General features: G+C 38.0%; 1 protein-coding gene across 1 annotated transcript in view; it reads right to left on the bottom strand.

The window, feature by feature from the left end:
* The window catches only part of LOC125236082 (transient receptor potential protein-like), a 101,639-nt gene that overhangs the window by 1,924 nt on the left and 79,505 nt on the right, over positions 1–20,210 (bottom strand). Inside the window, 13 exon segments of the mRNA XM_048142777.1 lie at positions 281–382; positions 829–1,008; positions 1,400–1,560; positions 2,139–2,304; positions 4,286–4,508; positions 5,327–5,491; positions 6,171–6,366; positions 6,965–7,088; positions 7,713–7,953; positions 8,214–8,359; positions 9,344–9,496; positions 12,781–12,916; positions 17,468–17,566. Of these exon segments, the coding sequence (XP_047998734.1) occupies positions 281–382; positions 829–1,008; positions 1,400–1,560; positions 2,139–2,304; positions 4,286–4,508; positions 5,327–5,491; positions 6,171–6,366; positions 6,965–7,088; positions 7,713–7,953; positions 8,214–8,359; positions 9,344–9,496; positions 12,781–12,916; positions 17,468–17,566 (2,092 nt within the window).

Here is a 20,210-nt window from a genome sequence, read left to right as displayed (position 1 = left end):
AATAAGACGAAAACGTGTCATTTATCTCGCGATGACATACTCTCTCGGCAATCATGTGTTAGCCCTACTTACTGAACCATTAAAATCAACAATAACATTCTTACAAGTACAAGAATAAATCGCATTTTTATAACGAATCTATAGAAGCAACAAAATTCAAAAGAGCATGTATAACTACATTATTGGAGCTTACATTGTATAAGGTTAAGCTTTTAACTTCGTTTTAGTATCATCAAATTTCATTGAATTTTTGATAGTAAAATTTATAGTCGTACTTTACCTTTGGTTTCGGTCTCAATGTCAGCTGCTACTTTCATTTCGTTGTCTTTTAATCCTTCATCATCCGAAATTTCTGGAATCGGACTGCTTCGGAATGATCGCGCTGGAAAAAAACGTTGAAATTAAAATTAATATTCACTAATTACCGGCTAGTTTATTCTACTTTACATGGGCACTATTCTCAATACCTACATTACCTATTACCATCTCCTAACTCACTGTATTCTGAAGCTATTTGCGCTTTACCGAATCTTGCCGTGTATAAACACACACACATGCAGAACACGAAACATGCTCTTCGCCTACTCGAATTACTTGTCTACCAAACCATATTTTGTCTTTCTCTTCACCTCCTTTTCTTTCCTAAAGCCTGCCTTGCCTCTGAATATACATACCTCAATCATTGCTCTGTCGTTCGCAGTGCAAAAGCTTCAACACATTTACCAGTTCATTATGTTCGAACTCAAATTCTGAATGCATCGTTGTCGCCTGTTCCAGACTTTTAAAATAAATTCAAGAAATTTAAAAGAGTTTTAGAATGTTACTCACCACTTCGCCGCACCGGATCTTTTTTTGGCGACTCGAACACTTCGTCTACCAAAGCGTCATCTGTCTCGGAGGCTCGGCCTTCGTTCCTCGCGGTGAAGTCTGCCTTGATCTTGTTTCTCATGAACTTGGCGTACGCCACACGAGTTGTTGGTGTCACACCTGACAGCTTCGGGTTGTATTCTAAAAGAGGAAATAGGAGTAAAGAATTAGGAGATGTTATTTTTCATTTGGCACTGCCTTTAGCAGCACTGAGTAAAGTACAGTGCTGTTCGGGTTAATACAAGAAAGAAGAATTAGTCCCAACTGGTACCGACGAGTTTGATGGAGCTTAACTATTACACTCCCACATTGTATACTTCTCATGACATAATATAAAATGTATGTATACAAGAAAGTTCCTCTTGAGCGACGAAAAATATTATGAGTAAACTGGAAGTATGGTCTGATGATATTAGATAGTAATAAGATAAAGTGCTTATGCCAGTTCTTAGGATTACATTACAGGTGGAATTTTAAAGGTACCTACTGCGAGTTTTATATCGAGAGAATAAAATACCACATAGGTTCTTACCCAACAGTTTCTCCGGATCCATAGTCCTGGCCTGTACGTTGTCGAGGATATGCGCGCGCAGCGATTGACGGCTGCGCCGAGTCATGGCCTCTTCGGTGGTACCGATAGGATCCCGCTTACCCGTGTTGGTGCGGACTAGGGCGTTCCAGTCGCGTTTCTTGCTGTTAAGCAAAGGAAAAACACAACAATAGATGATGACTGAAACTTAATGTAACATGCAATTAAAAATATACACGGTGCTCGTGAGCATTGCGAGAGATTTTAACCACGCATTTCTCAGGCCAAAAAGAGAAAAAAATGATACCTGCCAGACGAAGAAATTTTGCCAAAGAAAATATTTTTTTGTTTAATTTTTTTTTACTATCTTTGAATATATTTTCACATAAAACGTAAATGTTATTCATAAAACTTGCACTTTAAATGAGTTTTAACATTTATTTTCTAAAAAACGGATTATTTAAAGGTTTTATTCTCACTTTTTGACATCTTTCAATGACGATAGTGTGACTATTCTCCATAATGGCATCAATGCTGTTAAAAAAGTTTTTTGTACTGAATAACAATATGAAAATATTTTTTTCAATTGTTAATAACTCGGAAACTAGGCGAAATCCAGAAAAGTATATGTGACATTTCAATATTAAAATGGGATCAGGAATGTGCTGTTAAAATCACCCGCAATGTTCACGAGCACCGTGTATATCTCTTTAAACAATACTAAAAGTAGCGTGAAAGTTACCTATCAGTACTGCCTCTCTTCCCAATGGCTTTAGCGATCTGACTAAAGACATCTTTAGGCTTGCTATCCTTAGCTGAGAGGACATCCTTGATAATCCCCTCCACTATACCGATCTGGAAGTCTTTAAGGATTCTTCTTTCCATCACCTTCCCTTTCTTGCCCGCAACTGTAAAATAAATGGTCGTCGTGAATTTTAGTTTATTGATATTTTGTCCAAGCGACATGCCTGGATGGCGGTGAAGTTTTACCTTTATTGATATTTAGTAAGGTACAACGATAAAAGAATAACATCGTCAAAAAAAAACACTCTTGGACTAGAAGAACAAGTAATGAAAAAAAAATATATATATATATATATTGGGGATACCTTACACAGATCAACTTAGCCCCAAACTAAGCAAAGCTTGTATTATGGGTGCTGAGCGACGATATACATACATAAATAGATAAATACATACTTATATACATGGAAAACGTCCATGACTCAGAAACAAATATATACAAGACACGATAAGAAACAGAGTGCAAAAACAGTAGTTAAATAAAATAATATCTACATCTGAAATAAATATCAGAAGGTATTATCATCTATATTAGGTATAGTATTTTATGCAACTGGCGTTTTTAAGTGAGGTCAAAAAAGACGAGTGGCGAGGGTAACAATTTGAGGCAAAGCCGAAAATTGTTATTAAGACGCCACGAGTATTTTTTGACTCAGTTAAACACCGTTGCATATAATAGTTTTTCTACGACCATGCACTTAGTTTTTAAAATTTTTAGTTTGGTAAAATTCACACTGTTTCCTGTATTTTGACGTAAAAGTTTGCACTGTCAGCTCAGCTGCCCAAAGCCTTCCCGCGCATGCGCGCCGTATCGTTATAACAATGCGTTGCCATGGTTACAGAGTCAAACAATGCGTTTTCAGTTTTTTCGATACTGCGCGCATGCGCGGAAAGCCGGCGGACGCTGGCTTTGGGGAATAGACTTTTATCAAAGACATATGTAACTCCGTATTGACGGATAAAGTCTAAGAAAAAAACGTACCTCAAAGCCATAGAGAAAAAGGTACGGTGACCTAGATGGCGTTACACCTTTGGGGAACGCTGGACTAGATGGCACTAATATTAATATTTGACATTTTAACACATATCAAGCTAACAATATGGGCCAAATTGTCGAAACTGAGGTGCAAAAGTTTTACGCCTGTGTCGAGAGATGACAGTCTATGCACTGTGATTACACATTTTACTTTGACAGTAACTCTCTATAATACTGGATCCTCTATGCTTTTATGTAGGGTATAAAAGATCTATGCACGACCCTGTAAATGACGAATAACAGTTCGGGAGTAGAAAAAAATAAAACAATTGAAAAGAATATTAGAACTAAACAGTAAACAGGTGTAGAACATTAAAAGAAGTAAACACAAAAAAATCGTCACAAACTCCGAGGATCCCTGAATGTGAAGAAGTGGTTTCATTTAAATTCATTAAAATAGTCAATCAAACTTCATTGCATCTAGGTGTCAGTGGTTTCCAACTTCAAAGATATGTGCAATTGTGCAAGACAAATCAGACAGGAGACGTTAAACTTGAAAATAAGTCTTCGATAGGTAATATAATAAAATATCAATCTATTCCCAAACAAAGTCAAGTTTTAGTCAAGAAAAGGACGAAAGAAAAACCGTGGTGTTCAACTTCAAAAGTGTTAACGAAATAACAAAAAACAAAAAAAATAACTAAAAATTTGCAGTCATCACCGACTCCAGAGATCTGTATAAATTCCACCCTTTTACAGCTTTATTCAATATATGAAAACAAAAGACAGAACGTGCAAATAGTCGTGTCCAACTCCAAAAACTTGTAAAGATGTGAAGGTGATACTAACAAAAATCCTTACAAGAAACCATTGAGAAGTAATAAGAGAAGAAATGGTTTTCTAACCCCAACAGTTTTCAAAACAAAAAGTGTGTTTTATTTAAAAGACGGAAGAAAAAGTGGCAACCGTGTCTAACTTCAAATGTGTCTCAAGAAACCAATAAAAAAACAGTCGAAAATTAAAAAAAAAACGTGCAAACAGTCGTGATCAACTCCAAAAACGTGTGAAGGTCCCACTCTGAAATAATAAAATATCGTTACAACCTTTACCGGTGGCGTCCTGCATGGTAACCCTCGGCGTCTTCATGCCATTATTGTGAAGAATATCGATCAGCTCATATCGTAGAGTAGAGATGTCTTGCCGGATCTCCATGACGTCATCCTCAGTGACGCCGGTCTCGTCGCGTGCGCGCTGCTCCGCCGTGACGTAGCGACGAACGAGCACGCGCATGACGGACTCATGTTGCTGGCGAGCTTTCTCACGGGATTTATTCTGAGGGTTAGGCAGAGAATGAATAATAGTCGTAGTCAGCATCAATAGTAGTAGATGAATCAACGGAGCAAAAAAGTATCTGGCATCCTGAATAACTTTTTTTAAATATAGATAAATCTGTGTAGTTTGCGGTAAAAAATAGACACATCTCTCTTTGTTTAGCGGTTACAGAATGGTAGTTACTTCAGAAGCTACTTGTGATGCTGACTGTACCGAAAATACATTTCCAGCAAAATCGCAATTTAATTTAAGTGCTCGACCACGTTTTGCCCTCAAGAGAAATTTATCTGACTCGAAGAGGTTATTTTCATTAGACTTATATTGACCGGGATATAGACCGTAATTACCTTTTTGATTTTTGTCAAGCTCCCGATATTTAGACGCAGTTGCATGCATCATGATCACGGAAAACTGACGAAGGCGGGTGGATGTCAAATAAAAAAGGTAATCACGGTCTATATCCCGGTCAATATATGTTTATCTGACTCTGCCTTAAATGCATAACAGTTTTGAACTTAATGGTGTATTTGATGAGGGTTTGGCGTCCGCTTTTGGCTAATTAAGTTGTCGTGCCCCCCAGTGGTGACGAGCTAAGAATTTTACCGCCCCCTTTCCTCCCGTGGGAGTGGCAAAGTCCATTGTGGGATTTGGTTTCAACTGTGGCGTGGGCACTGCAAATACTGCAATGTCATCTATCTAACCATTGGTATCTTTCAAACCATTAACTGCTAAGAGTTGCACTGAAACTTGAGTTTCGTGTGCTCTAACTACCCCTTTGAGAACAGGCGTGAATTTATGAAATAATTGGGTCAACTTACGATAATGGACCCCATGTTTTTATTATCACAGCAGTTTTTGATCCAGCCGGAGAAGTGTTTCGGAGTGGGGATGATGTTAAAGGGAGGGGGGACCGTATCGCCGTCCTCGAAGTAAGACATCCAGAGGTTGCTGCGTGCGAACTTCCATTCTACGTCTGATCGTTCCTGAAAACAAAGGCTCAGTGAAAATCATATATTATGATTGTAAAAACATAAATCAAATTATTAAATATGAAAACCAACAGAAGTCGTAAAAAATAACGGTAAAATGAAATAAACATATGTATCATATCATATCATAACGCACGCGGTCCTAAACAGGGCGCCGTCGTACTTAAAGAGTCGGGCGAAACCCGACCTATAGAGCTAGAGCCCAGCGCCGAAAGCGACCTGATAGTTAAAGAGTCGATCAAAGCCGATGCACACGGTCCTAAACCGAGCGCCGCAGGCGCCTTCTTACTTAAAGAGTCGACCTATACTGTCCAGAGCCGGGCTCCGAAGGTGACCTCATCCTTAAAGAGTCAGAGTTAAGTCATCTTATCATATATTGCTGGACACGAGAATTTCAAGTATAAAGTTCTACTGCATGTAACGGTGCAGCATAACAATGAGCATTTGATACTCCTACCTTTGGAAAAGACGAGATGGACTTGAGCATACAAGAACATGAGCACACAACTCACGGAGATGATCTGACTAAAAGAATGAGATTCGTCAATGATGATGATATTAATGTTAATGAGCACTGATGCATTCATGATATAATAAAAGGTAATAGCAATCTTGTAAAAAAGGCGACCTTTGAAGAATTTATGCGTTAAGGTGTGACTATAAACAAACTCACGGAGATGATCTGGTAAGAGTTGGACATCATGGCAATAAGCATGTTGAGCAGCACGATGATGTTGATGACGGAGTACGAGCCGAAGGTCAACAGCGCCCAGAAGCGGGTGAAGCTCTTGATGCCCGTTAGCTCGAAGGTGGTCAAGTCCACGAGACCGAAGGACGCCCAGAAGAGGGACTGGGAGGTTTCAAATAGACTGAAAATAAAAAAAAAAGTGCTAACTAATTGGTTTGCTTGAATTGTGAAATGGAATTTCAGCACCAATGCTCAAAAATACGTAGACATTTTGTCCAACATGATTCTCAAATTGTGTAGTTTTAGATTGTGATCTGAATGTTATGGCTTATGACGTCTGAAGTAAGGTCAGCGTGTCATAAGGAGAAGTGTGACTGGCCTCCACATTTGACCTTTTTAATCATTGTCAAGTGTTGTAACGACTTCTTACTTTTGCTACTTGCTACTCACAATTGTGGTAAACGTGTGAACTCTCAATAAACACTGATCATTGGTTTAAACAGGCAAAATGTGAAGGCCAGACACATTTCTCCCTATGATACACTTATCCGTATTGACCTTACTTCGCTTGACATTATTTGTGATTTTCCGTCAGATAAGAATTGGTATGGTCCATGTGCATCGCTTTCTCTTTAAGTAACGTTACATACATATGGGTTATACGCACATGGAGCCTTGTCTATAACTTGTCTTAGAATGACAGAAACATGTGTACTTGTTAATACCTAGAGATAAACTTCATTATCCGCTTATAATGTATATTGTGTCGGAAGTCTTACTTAGCGTATCTTCTCCAAATAGTGCAGGCCCGCTCCTGGTTATCGAAGTCCGCTACTCCGTTGGGAGTGTGGTAGCATTTGTTTTTCTCTAGTTCAGCGTAGTACCACATCAGTTGGTTTAGACCTGTATAACATCATTATTAGTTGCGACTATTATCACTGCAGGCTGTATCAAAATTTTGGTATTATGTGTAAAATGTGCTATCGCTGATTGTTCTTTTAAATAAGCAAATTTTATCACCGCCTTCTTTTATCACAATCAGCAACTTTTATGTTTATTAATAGATCAACTCAATGATAGCATTACTGCATTGTCACCCGACATTGTTTTTGTTATGTTTTAGCTTAATCGAATGATGGGATGTAAGGCTTGCAAGATTTGACCCAAAAAATAAACATTGCAAGTTAATAAAAGTGTGTTAAAAATGATAAGGCTAAAAGGAAAATGTCATGTGATTAATAACAGAATAAAAACTTTTGAAGAAACATACAATCACAGAACTTACCGCACCCAAAAGCAAAACGAAGAAGAACTTGGTGATATCCAAGATCATTCTCCCAGAGGACACTTGGAGCGGTCCCAGATCGAGATTGATCGGGAATATATAGACCAGCTTGAGTAGTAGGAAAAGATCATGCTGCCCGCGAAGGTGCCTTCAGAAAGCAGTATGGGCCGAAGGAGTGGGGAATATGTAGATGCGTTTCTAAATAAAAATGGCAAAAATACAGATGTAATTACAAAACTTACCGCATCCAAAAGCGAACAGCACCAGCATATAAACGAAAAAGAACTTGATGATATCCAGGATCATTCTCCCCAGGGACACTTGGAGTGGTCCCAGGTGAGGGTTGATGGAGAATATGTGGACTAGTTTGAGGTAGGAGAATATCATTCCGGCAGCGAAGGCACCTTCGGAGAGTAGCATGGGGTCGAAAGAATCCCAGCGCTCTCGGGGGTACCAAGGGTCTAGGCCGTTTTTGTAGTCCCTCTGTTGGATAATTGTGGATTAAATCACCTAACCACAGAATTTTAATAAAAAAAAATCCAAACCGAAATAAAAAAAATCCCTGACATAGTAGATCAATTTTCATTAAACATGGCTAAGTACATACACTTCCGACTAATTCCGCTTACATACTTCTTAGGCGGTCGCATTTTAATGTATGGGACGGTATGATCTTTTTATATTTAATCTATGGTTTCTTTTAAAATGGCCACGGAGTTCAAAGTCCTTGATTTTATGACTACCTGAACAATGTACCACGAGGAGACCCGTAAACTGATCCACGCGATATAGAACATGTTCGTGATGAAGTCCACTATGTTCCATAAATCGCTGATGTACTCCAAAATGCCACCTGTCCAGAGTGATCTTAACTCTGCCCATATTAAACCTGCAAGAAAATGAAAACTGTCATCAATACAGGTACGAGTACCTATTTACGTTGGAAGATCAAAGAGCTGAGATAATTATTTAAAATGTTCAAAGGACAGTCAGGGGTTCGCAGATAAATTCATGGTTTTTATTTTACCCTTTCTTTTCGGTTGGTGAACAAAGTTGTCACTAGAGTCACTAGTAGTCATTTATCAGTGGCGACTTAGTAGTTGCCAATTTACAGATATTTAGTAAAGACTCATATTATTGACGCTCCACAGTTCCCAGTGTACATAGTTTTCGAGAGAACAGTGTTTTATTTAAATCATAAATGGGCTTACTCTTGGCCACAGACTAGCCAAAGGCAAAGACGTGGCCTACGATGGCATGAGCTCGCCCAGAAGGTGTCATTGATCGATATTTTGCACAACTCGTTTTTGGAGGCTAAAAGCTTGACTTTATGATCATTGAGCTAAAGTAAACTTCAACTCACTACGAGTAGCTATATAAAGAGCCTCGCTCGTGCTCCTTCCAGTATTCCACCAGCTCCTGCAGCCAGCTGATGCCGGACCACACCAGCACTAGGAACTCGGCCCGTTGGGACGCGAGGGACTGGAGCTGATATCTTTAGTCTGCATTAGTGCGACAGAGACACTGGACTTTGATGACATTGGAGCGTACGTAAAAACGTTTAGCACATTGGTGGGCAAACTATTTTCATCGGAGGCCAAAGTTTGAAAGAATTTTTGAGGCGGGCTAGATTTACCATCCTTGCATCAGCATCCTTTTGGTGGGCCGGATTTGGTCCACGTGCCGTACTTTTCCCACCACTGACATTAACATGTTGGCTTCGCTTCCATAATCCAAAATCTACAACCCTTGGATACCTGACTGTCTTGACAAAAACAATATATTTTTGATGGGTAGTTTATACTAGTAGTAGTTTGAGTTATAGCTAGCTTGGGGTAGCTTGATCGTTGAGATAAAAGAAAGGTAAACTCACTAGCTATATAAATAATGACAGTGAACTCTATGAGGCCGGGCAGCGAGCCTCGCTCGTGCTCCTTCCAGTACTCCACCAGCTCCTGCAGCCAGCTGATGCCGGACCACTCCAGCACTAGGAACTCGGCCCGTTGGGACGCGAGGGACAGGAGCACTGTTGAAGAGTACATGGGTTAAGGCATAGGTTATTATTATAAGAATTGTTGCCATCGATTATTTGCAGATCGGCGTTGTCACTTTCGAGCCATAAATCTATGTCAAAAGCAAAGACATATATAACTCCGCATAGACAGATAAAGTCTAGAAAGTCTTTATAAAGTTCTACTTTTGTGATTTTTTTCATATTTTTTAAAAACGTACCTCAGTACCATACAGTAAACCCTTATTCTTTTTTAAATACCTATCCAACAAAAAAGGTACGGTGGCCTAGATGGCATTACAGCCTTTGGGGTACGCTCAGCTAGATGGCGCTAATATTGACTGGCTAAAAACGTACCTCAGTTAATACGGTGGCCTAGATGGCATTACATTTTAAAACATATCGAGCTAAGAATATGGCCCAAATTGTCAAAACTGACGTTCAAAAGTTTCAAGCCTGTGTCAAGAGATGGCAGCCTATGCACTGTGATTACACATTTTACTTCGACAGTAACTCTCTATAATACTCAATCCTCTTTGGTCAAAAGTGACACCTAACGCCATCTACAAGTATAATCGAAAGCTACAAGACATTGTGGCGTCATCTATGTGTGGTGCAGTGTATGCGCGTTCTTAGGCGGTCGGATTTTAATGTATGGGAGGGTATGATCTTCTTATATTTAATCTATGGTTAAGGTGACGAGATAAAATGTTATGATAATAAATATGAGTATGTATAGTAAAACGTCCCACTTTGTCGATTGGTATAAAACCGTTTTATCAGTTTCTTCATGTAAAGATACAAGAAATCTCGTCTTTGTGGTAAGTGACAAAGTGGGTCGTTTTACTAAACACACTCACAAATAGTTTTACATTTTTGACGAAACCGTCTACTCCGTCTTTGAACAAACTTGGAAGTAATAAAAAAATAAAATCCCTATAAGCTTACTAGACGTAGGTACCACTTTTATATTTATTTATTTATTTATTATTTATTGATACACTAGCAGCTCTTCGAGCTGATACACAGCTGAGCTGATAGATATAGCTTTTATAATAAATGTGGATTGAATAAGTTTGAGATATTTTCCTATATTTTTTTAAAAACAACTCACAGATTTTTATGGAAAAACTAAGACAAAAAACTCTTCTATGACAACTTAACAACGAATCGATATGAGAAAATAAACCATTGAAACAATTTATGAAAGAGAATCCTAAGGTACCTACTTACAATAGAAAAAAAGAAAGAAACGTTTATTTGGTGTATAAAAAAAATTAAAACTTAACCTATTACATCTTAGTCTAATAACACTTTATACACCAAAATGGTGTATAAAAAAGTACAATATGTACAGTGACCTGCCAAAAGTTTATAATTTCTTGACGCATTTTGCAGCTCACTGTACCTCTCTTGAATTCTTGGATCCATATAAATGTATAGTAATAACATCATAGCAATTTCGATACAAATAGATCAAAGCTGATTCATACTCATAACGTATGAAGGAACAAAGAAAAGCTCCCACTTACATTAATAGTTCGCGGAACACTTTGAACATGGATTCCCCAAATTGGTTAAGTGTCGTAATCTTTTATTAAAATATTACAGTCTCCATCAGATATATTGGAGCGGACAAGATGGTCACAAATATGTGAACGCGCGTTAGTTCTTAAGGCACTAAATTATTATTTTTTGTATAATACGTTTTCAAATCTTTTTACCTCTCCCTTTTTTCCCCCATCACCAATTACAACGGGCCCACGGAAGATTTTAAAAATCTAACAAATAATGCGAGTTTTTATCTGCAGGATTGTAAATTTTAAATAGTGTTTAATTTAATGTACCTACATGTAATACCTAAGTTTAACCAGTGTGTAAAAGCCATACGATAAATAAATAAATACCTCTTAAAGCTCTCTAGATAATAGCATATCGAATGGCGTCTGAACCTTGTTAACTACCAGTTTTGTAAACGTCTAAAATAAAAAGATTTGGTTTGGTTTTTTCATTCAAGTTTTAAAAATATTGTGTGTATCACAGCTATAAGGAAAATTTTTGAGGTATTGGTGTATTCCCATATGTTCCCGCCGCGCACACTTGATAAGAATGATTCACACCTGGCCCCGTAGCCAAATGGCATTTCTCCGACGCCAAACGAAAACGAAACGTAGTCCGGCTCTGTCGCGCCAATAGGCAAGAGCGATAGGGATAGATATCTACTAGCGTTTCGTTTCGTGAGCGTTTGTGCCATTCGGCTACGCACCCTGGCCCCGTAGCCGAATGGCATTTCTCCGACGCCAAACGAAAGCGATACGCCGCTGGCTCTGTCGCGCCAATAAGCAAGCGCGATAGAGATAGATATCTACTAGCGCTTCGTTTCGTGAGCGTTTGTGCCATTCGGCTAGCCACCCTGTCTTCTCTGGCCCCGTAGCCGAATGGCATTTCTCCGACGCCAAACGAAAGCGATACGCCGCTGGCTCTGTCGCGCCAATACGCAAGCGCGATAGAGATAGATATCTACTAGCGCTTCGTTTCGTGAGCGTTTCGTGAGCGATTGTGCCATTCGGCTAGCCACCCTGATCATGTATGACAACGGTCACGTGGAGTGGAGAGACACGGGAACACGCTATTATTTTACACATAACCATAGATTAAATATAAGAAGATCAAACCATACCGTACATTAAAATGCGACCGCCTAAGAACGCGCATACACTACACCACACATAGATGGCGCCACAAAAAATATCTTGTAGCTTTCGATTATATACTTGTAGATGGCATTAAGTGTCACTTTTGACATAGATTTATGGCTCGAAAGTGACACTTAACGCCAATCTACAAATAATCGATGGCAACAAGGCATTTTTTGTGGCGCAATATATCGTACCTACTTTGAAAAAATCTCGTATCTCACACTGCTCCTCAAAGTTAAAACGCAGTAAGTCTATATGCATTGCATAGGTCATAGGCATGCATTGACAGAAGAAGATACAAGTTTTTTTCAAAGTAGTGACGATATGTGTGGTGTAGTGTATGCGCGTTCTTAGGCGGTCGCATTTTAATGTATTATGAGATGGTATGATTTTCTTATATTTAATCTATGACATAACTACTTATAGTTATCGAATATGCTGTATTTACCGGGATTTAGATACATACTCGTCGCAAGACCCAAAGAATGGCCCCCCTTTTGTTCATTTTGATTAGGTTGTGACGCTACTGATAATCTTGGCAAGGGGTTTTCGACGAGTCGGCATATAAATATGCTTAATAAGTATAATATGAAAACTTACTTAGAAATAACATGTAGGAGGAACTATGGCAGATGAACTTGACAAACGGTTTCTTCATGAATTGTCCGTATTCGGAGTTCGGCGCTAGCATGTATATTGTGCAATATATGGGAAACATGGCACCTAATTTCGCGACCTGTTGAACAAAAACGGAGAGTTATTACTTTCATTTAGAGATAATTAAATAATAGTTATTTGCCCTCTTATACAAGGGGGCAAAGTTGTATTTTAACGCCGAGTGTGGAATTGAAAAACGATCAAGTGAAAGGACTCTACAGTTGAACCACGAGCGAAGCGAGTGGTTCGAGAATAGAATCCTGAACTTGCGAGTTTTTCAACACACAAGAAGTAAAATACATTTGCACCCGAGTGTAACACAAAACTTTTCCCCTCACTATAGCGAGGAAACTACAACGCAAAAAATGCGTTTAACACTGCTTCCAGTAGTTCCACTGGTGGTAAATCATCTTTATTACTAAATTCACCTACTTTTATCAATTTTAAAGCAGTTAATTTGACTTTATTCAAGGTCAAATTACTTTACCCACTAGTGGATAAAATGCGTTTTTACCCGCTGGTATTAAAGGACAAAACACGTGTTTCCGAGCTAGTGAGGGGAAAAATAAATAAATATTATAGGACATTCTTACACAGATTGACTGAGGCCCACGGTAAGCTCAAGAAGGCTTGTGTTGTGGGTACTCAGACAACGATATATATAATTATAGAAAACATCCATGACTCAGGAACAAATACCTGTGCTCATCACACAAATAAATGCCTTTACCGGGATTCGAACCCGGGACTGCGGCGTAGCAGGCAGGGTCGTCAAAGAGATGTAGTGCGAAAAGGGTTTCCTTCGTATTTTTTCGGAAACGTTCGTATTTGTCATGCTAGTTCAGTCAATGTCAGTACATCTTGTACTGAGACTGACTGAAATAGCATGACACGTTCGTACGTTTCTGTAACAATACGAAAGCAAATCTTTTCATACTACATTTGTACACTGTTAATTAACTTGCTACACACTTTAATGCAAAGAGGAAATAACCACCACAAGGCAAGCAAGTGATTGACACGCCAGTATGTCGTCGTGACTGTCCGTTTTCACATTATCCGATCCGATATCGGATGTCGGAAGGATTTCAATAGACAAAATCCAAGATGGCGCCTGTAATGTATGGGATATCAGTCCGACATCCGATATCGGATTGGATAATGTGAAAACGCACTAACGGTGCTGTTACACGGGTAACACATTGCAAGCAATTCACATACCATTGCCGCGTTTGTTTAATACGCATCAACTAACTATGGAGCAAACGCGGCAATGGTATGTGTATTGCTGGCAATTGTGTTGCATGTGTAGCACTTTTAGATCATACGTATTTTTTAAAGAAGGATATATCGGGTAGTCTATCTCGCGCGAATCTCATGCTAGTCCTGTGATCATCAAATAAGACTGTTACGCCGCGGCTTGCGTGGGCGACGGTCGCGCAATGGTCGCGCGACGGCGATGCGACGCATACGAAATCAAACCTTATCGATATGGAAGTATGAGACGCGACGGCGACGGTCACGCGACCGTCGCCCACGCAAGATACGGCGTTAGTAGGTACTTAGGTTCGTTCTCAAAAAAGTGGCACCGTCAGGGTAAAGTGAATGAAAAAAAATGAAAATGGTTTTTTGTACCTTTTTGGATTTAAATATGTTTTTGAGTGCATCAATGATACGGAATTTGCAGGAGGGAACGAAATAGTCGTAAAAACGTAGAACTTATAGCGAGTTGAAATGTTAGACATACAGGAGAAAGTGAATACACAGGGTAGCAGGGAAAACGTGGCAGGATAAAGAGAGTTTGAATAAAAAAACAAGTTTACCACTAATAATTCAACGTATATCGACTATTATGATTTCGTTAGGATTCAATTTTTTTTCTTTAAGTAGAAACAAAAGCAAAAAAAAGTATTTTTCTTTAAACAATATCCATTATTTTTTATTCAAAACAGTTGAAGTACAGTAAGTGATATCTGATTATTATTTTCAGTCACGATGCCTGCAGTGTTTGACTGGTAGAGAATGCCTTAAGGCATTATGTACACCATTTTGTACTTTTTTATGTGCAATAAAGAATAAATAAATAAGTACCTACAATCACAGTCTTGTAAAACAACAAAGCACATATCATGATTCACAATGTGAGTTGTACTTGTGCATGTAATGCCTGCAATGGCTGCCCCAGTGGAAGAGTTGGTTCGTCTCCTTGATGTCTCCTTGGTAACAGATGTCGAGATAATGAGGTCAGTATTTAAAATGAGGGCCACTCTAGGGCCGGACGGTGTGCCTTGGCTCTTTAAACATCTTGGAAGTAGATTACGTGGCCACATTGACGACTGCCTCCGAGAGGGTATAAATTCTCGTTGGAAGGTGGGCAGACTGTGCCTTTCGAAAAAAGGGTAGTCCAGCTGACTGTCCCTTAGGATACCGTCCCATTGCCCTCCTAGATGAAACTGGCACTATGTTGAGCGCATCATCGTAAGTCTCATCTACTGCTGTGCACGCATTTTGAAAGACACGTGCCCAAACATCAGAGATCGGGTTCTGGGAGGAGCGATAGACGCAATTGATGCGCTGCATAAATACAGCGGTCTGGTAGCAGAGAAAAGGCTAGGGAGCTATCTCAGTATCTCTTGACATTGCCAATTACTTCGGCTTTCTTCCTTATGTGGTAATAAAATAGGCGCATTGCTTCCACGATGCGCCTTTCTATTTGAAGATCATCATTCACCATAGGGCATTACCTTGCAGATAGAGTACTGCTCAATGAATCAGGAGGAAGATGCCTAGAAAGGCGAATGGAGTGTGGTGTTCCTACCGGCTGCGCCATATAAACGTATAGGGACAGGTCAATGAGACTACGTGCTCAAATCAAGACTGACTTCTTTATTCTTCTTCTTACCCACATGCATATTCATAATAATCATAACCTACCCACAGTTTTCCACAGGGGTCGGTACTGGGCGCCTGCTCTGGAGCATTGGCTTTGACTTGGCTATCAGAGTAGTCCAACTTCTCCGCATGATCACCATTTGTTATGCCGATGACACAATAGTAGCCGTGAGGGGAAGAAAGTACCAGGATAATAAGGAGAGCCACAGTGGCAACTGAGCTCACACTTCACAGTTAGGCGCATTAATTTGTTTGGGCTTGCGGTGTTACTTGCCACGACCGATGACGTGGTTTTCGAAGGAAAGGTTGGCTTCTGCCCGAAGAAAGTGATTGCTGCCGACCTATCCAAAATAATAATTGTTGATGCTATACGCCGATCGAAATGCAATCTGGTTCTGTAATGCCTATATGCAAGAGCGATAGGGATGTTGCCTTGCCTATTGGCGGTGAGGCGGTCCCTCTTACGCCCCAAATTAAGTACTTGGGCTTAAATTCAAACCAAAATTGGTACTCCGAGGAACATTTTATCAATTGGTTCCTAGCCTCGTCGGGACCGCTTCGGCGCTGAGCAGACTATTGCCCAATATCGAAGGACCCAATGCCCCATATCGGCGCTTATATGCGAACGTCATCCGCAGCGTGTATACAAAATTTCAGCTCAGTCGGTTGAATATTTCTGCTTCAAATTGGGTTGCAAGATTTGACCTCAACGTACATACAAACATACATACATACATACATTGCAAGTTAGTAAAAACCATGTCAAAATAGCTTTTTTTTTACTTGTGTTTCTTTATCCTGTCAACAGTCACTTTACCCTGCAGAGTGATGGCAGGATAAAGTTACACAGGGTGTAGTGAAAATCCGATTAACTAGATATTATCTCCGAAACTATTGATAATACAACTGTCATAATTTTAATATACATAGTTATACTTCAATACAACATTAAAATGTTATTGGTAAAAAAACTGCCGTATTAATATTTTAAAATAATCATGCCAGAATAAAGTGGACATACATACACATACATACATACAATCACGCCTGTGTCCCATGAAGGGGTAGGCAGAGCACATGAAACTACTCAGGTTTCAGTGCCACTCTTGGCAAATAAGGGGTTGAAAGAAAACGAAACTGTGACATTGCTATTGTATAGGTATGTTCACGCGACAGTTAGTCGGTCAGTCTGCGGAGTTTAACCGTCGCGTTCTGAACTCCTATATGCCTGAAAAGGGGCCTCCGAATTGGCGCGAAACATGTCGCAGCAATAGCGATAATAACGTGAGTACAACCGTATTTTAATTAATTATTTAGAAAATTTTTACTTAAAATAAAAATAAAAATGTTATCCATACAAAATAATTCGGCCCGCAATGTAACGCAAACATACTCGCGTTACTTAATCGTTCGTTGACAGTTGTCATTGACTGTCATCATAACCACGTTTGCAGTAGGTACATTGCTGCTGGGATTGTGCTTGCTACACTAAAGTTGCCGTCAATAGAATTTGTGAACAATGTAAACAAACCTTGTAGTCAAAATGTTTTTAATTTCCATTCTAACTCATCAGATACTGGCTAAATCATGAATTCATATCACATTATGACCCTCAACCTTTAAAATAATAAAATTGTGCTAAACTATTGATATTTTATATAATGGTTTGTTTACGTTGTTGACAATTTCTATTGACGGCGATTTTACAGTGTCCGTGTGTAAAAAAGTAAGGTAATACCTGTACACATTGGCCGACGATGTTTTTCCGCTTGAATCCCGGCAGCCCTTCGTACCAGATCGCCCCTAATAATTGCTGGACGTTTGGATGAGCGACGAACTGAAAATTAAACAATTATTAATATCTGCTTGTAAATAAACACAAATACAAAATGTGAAATAATGCAAAGAAAAATCCATGATTGTCTTGCCAATTAGTGGGAATGCTAAATCATTTAGCACACATATTTGCACAGATATTTGTTCAGAGGAATATATCGATATATATTATATATATCGTTCTCTGAGTACCCACAACACAAGCCTTCTTGAGCTTACCGTGGGACTCAGTTAATCTGTGTAAGAATGTCCTATAATATTTATTTATTTATTTATTTTTATTAAATCATGTTATTGAAAACATTTCTCTTATATCGTATTCTTATTTTTCTACTCGTCGACTTTAATCTGTCAATTAGGACACCACAGACTAAACTATATGTGCCAACTTTTCAGTGTTGGATAGTAGGGTGGAGCGAATTTTAAAATTTTGGAAATATGCAATTGAATACCACTCAAAGAAAGCCTAATTTTATGTAGATTCTGAGAAAAATAATAAAAAAAATCTAGCTATATACTTTTGGCCCTCTACTATTGATTTATTAAAAAAATATTGATATTTTTTTGTAAAATATATTTTTTTTTAATTTTACATATTTTTTATATATTTATATATTAAACACCACCTTTGGTATTGAAAATGATTTTAATTTCAGGTTTTTTTTACTTTTAAACATTTTTTTTCTGAGACCTAAATTGACTATAAACTTGGAATTTTTCAAAAAATCCTATTTATATATAACTATTGCTCAAAAAAATATTCGAAGCATGTGACAGAAAAGCTATCAATCGAAATAAACTCATAGCACATTGAACAACATAACTGTCCAACCAAAACTTTTGGTTATAACACATCAAAGTATGCTTAAATTGCCCAATTAACGCCTAAAATGTCACTTTTGGTCATCAAGTAAAAATAGGTAAAATCAAGAGAAATGCAAAAACCGAAAGCATTTTATTTATATCTAAAGATGTCCTTTCATATAAAATACAACCCAAAAAATATACTGTACTCGTTACTTCGTTTATCGTATTTCGCATGATAACGTGATTATTGAGTTAAAAATGAAATATTGAGGTATAATTTTTATATTATTTTTTAATAAATTTAAAGATTATTATGATTAAATTCACTTAATAACAGGTTTTTTTATATCATAAATTAATAATGAAAAATAAAAATTGACATCAGACATAGTTAATTTATTTGTTAATTTTACCTTATTTTTATTGCTTTAACGGCTGGTAGAGGGCTAAAAGTAGTACCTAATTTTAAATTTGATACCGGAAATATAATCTACAATTTTTTTCGCAACTTTCGATACCTATTCCGTTATGAATTTCTAATTTTTAGTTTTCTCCATACAAGCATGCTCCACCCTATTGGATAGTCTTTGACAATTAGTCAACTATAATATTTCATTACACTTCACTTTAGTTAACTGAAAAAAATCAAAAATAGAACTCCATACAAGTTCTATACTAATTTGCGATATCTGGCAATTTTTTCTGAATCTGAATCACATTTTTTTTTTATCTATCGCGTTATCGACCAATCAGAGACGGTTAATTACAACCAATTGGTTGCTAGGTAGGGTGCCCTCTATTTCGCCATTTCGCCTATCATTCATTCGCATAATATGAATTCGTATAACAGATTTGGCATAACATTATTGTTCATAACATTAAATACGCATAATATTAAAAATACATAATTCTTATTTCGCATAACAATGAATCTGCATAATTGAAATTTGCATACTATTATTACCTATAACCTTAATTCATCCTAAAATGAATTGCCATACTTTCTAACTGTATTAACGATTTTGAGTGTTTAATTTTATACTGTCTCACTTATTAGGCATTTAAAAAAATAGGAGTACTAAAGAAATTGAAAATGGATAGTATTTAAATAATATTATTTCATCGTTCAGATTTTCGAGCGACGAAATCGAGGACTTATAAAATACTAATACTTCGTGTATATTTTCTTCGACGTAGATACTTTTCTATACCAGTATGTGCTCAGAGTTATTATTTTTTGTATAAACAGCAACATAATTTGCTACTTGGAAGAAGATTATTTATTTATTAGGGACAGTCCACAATCAAGAGACGCATGTCCGCCGACGCGGAAAGGACATCAGCGCCACGCCACCTGAATGTAATTTAAAAAACGTCTCCTCAGTAAATTTTGTATAAGAAAGACGTAAGACGCGCCCCAGGCGGCGCGGCGCACGTCAAGCGACGTCCCTTGCTCCCTTGCGCGTCCTTCCTATACAAAATTTACTGAGGAGACGTTTTTTAAATTACATTCAGGCGGCGTGGCGCTGACGTTCGTTCCGCGTCGGCGGACATGCGTCTCTGAGTGTGGACGGTCCCTTAGCCTATTTTGTATTTTTTTTTACAATTTTCCATCTAAATCAATACACTAACTAATAATTATAAGTTTTTTATTCTACTCGTTCACAAAACTATTACAAATTAACTTTTAAAATATTCCAGATTCGCGAAGACGCAAACATGAATAACATAAAATAAAAAAATACAAGGGTCAAAAAGATTTATAAAAACATCACTTCTGTGGACAATATTATAAAATAAACACAAGAGTTTGCTATTTGAGTGCAAGAACTAAAAAA

This window comes from Leguminivora glycinivorella, chromosome 18, assembly GCF_023078275.1.
Source record: "Leguminivora glycinivorella isolate SPB_JAAS2020 chromosome 18, LegGlyc_1.1, whole genome shotgun sequence".
In the NCBI taxonomy this organism is placed as follows: Eukaryota; Metazoa; Arthropoda; class Insecta; order Lepidoptera; family Tortricidae; genus Leguminivora; species Leguminivora glycinivorella.
The sequence above is the reverse complement of the archived record's forward strand: the minus strand, read 5'-3'. Positions and strand labels throughout refer to the sequence as shown.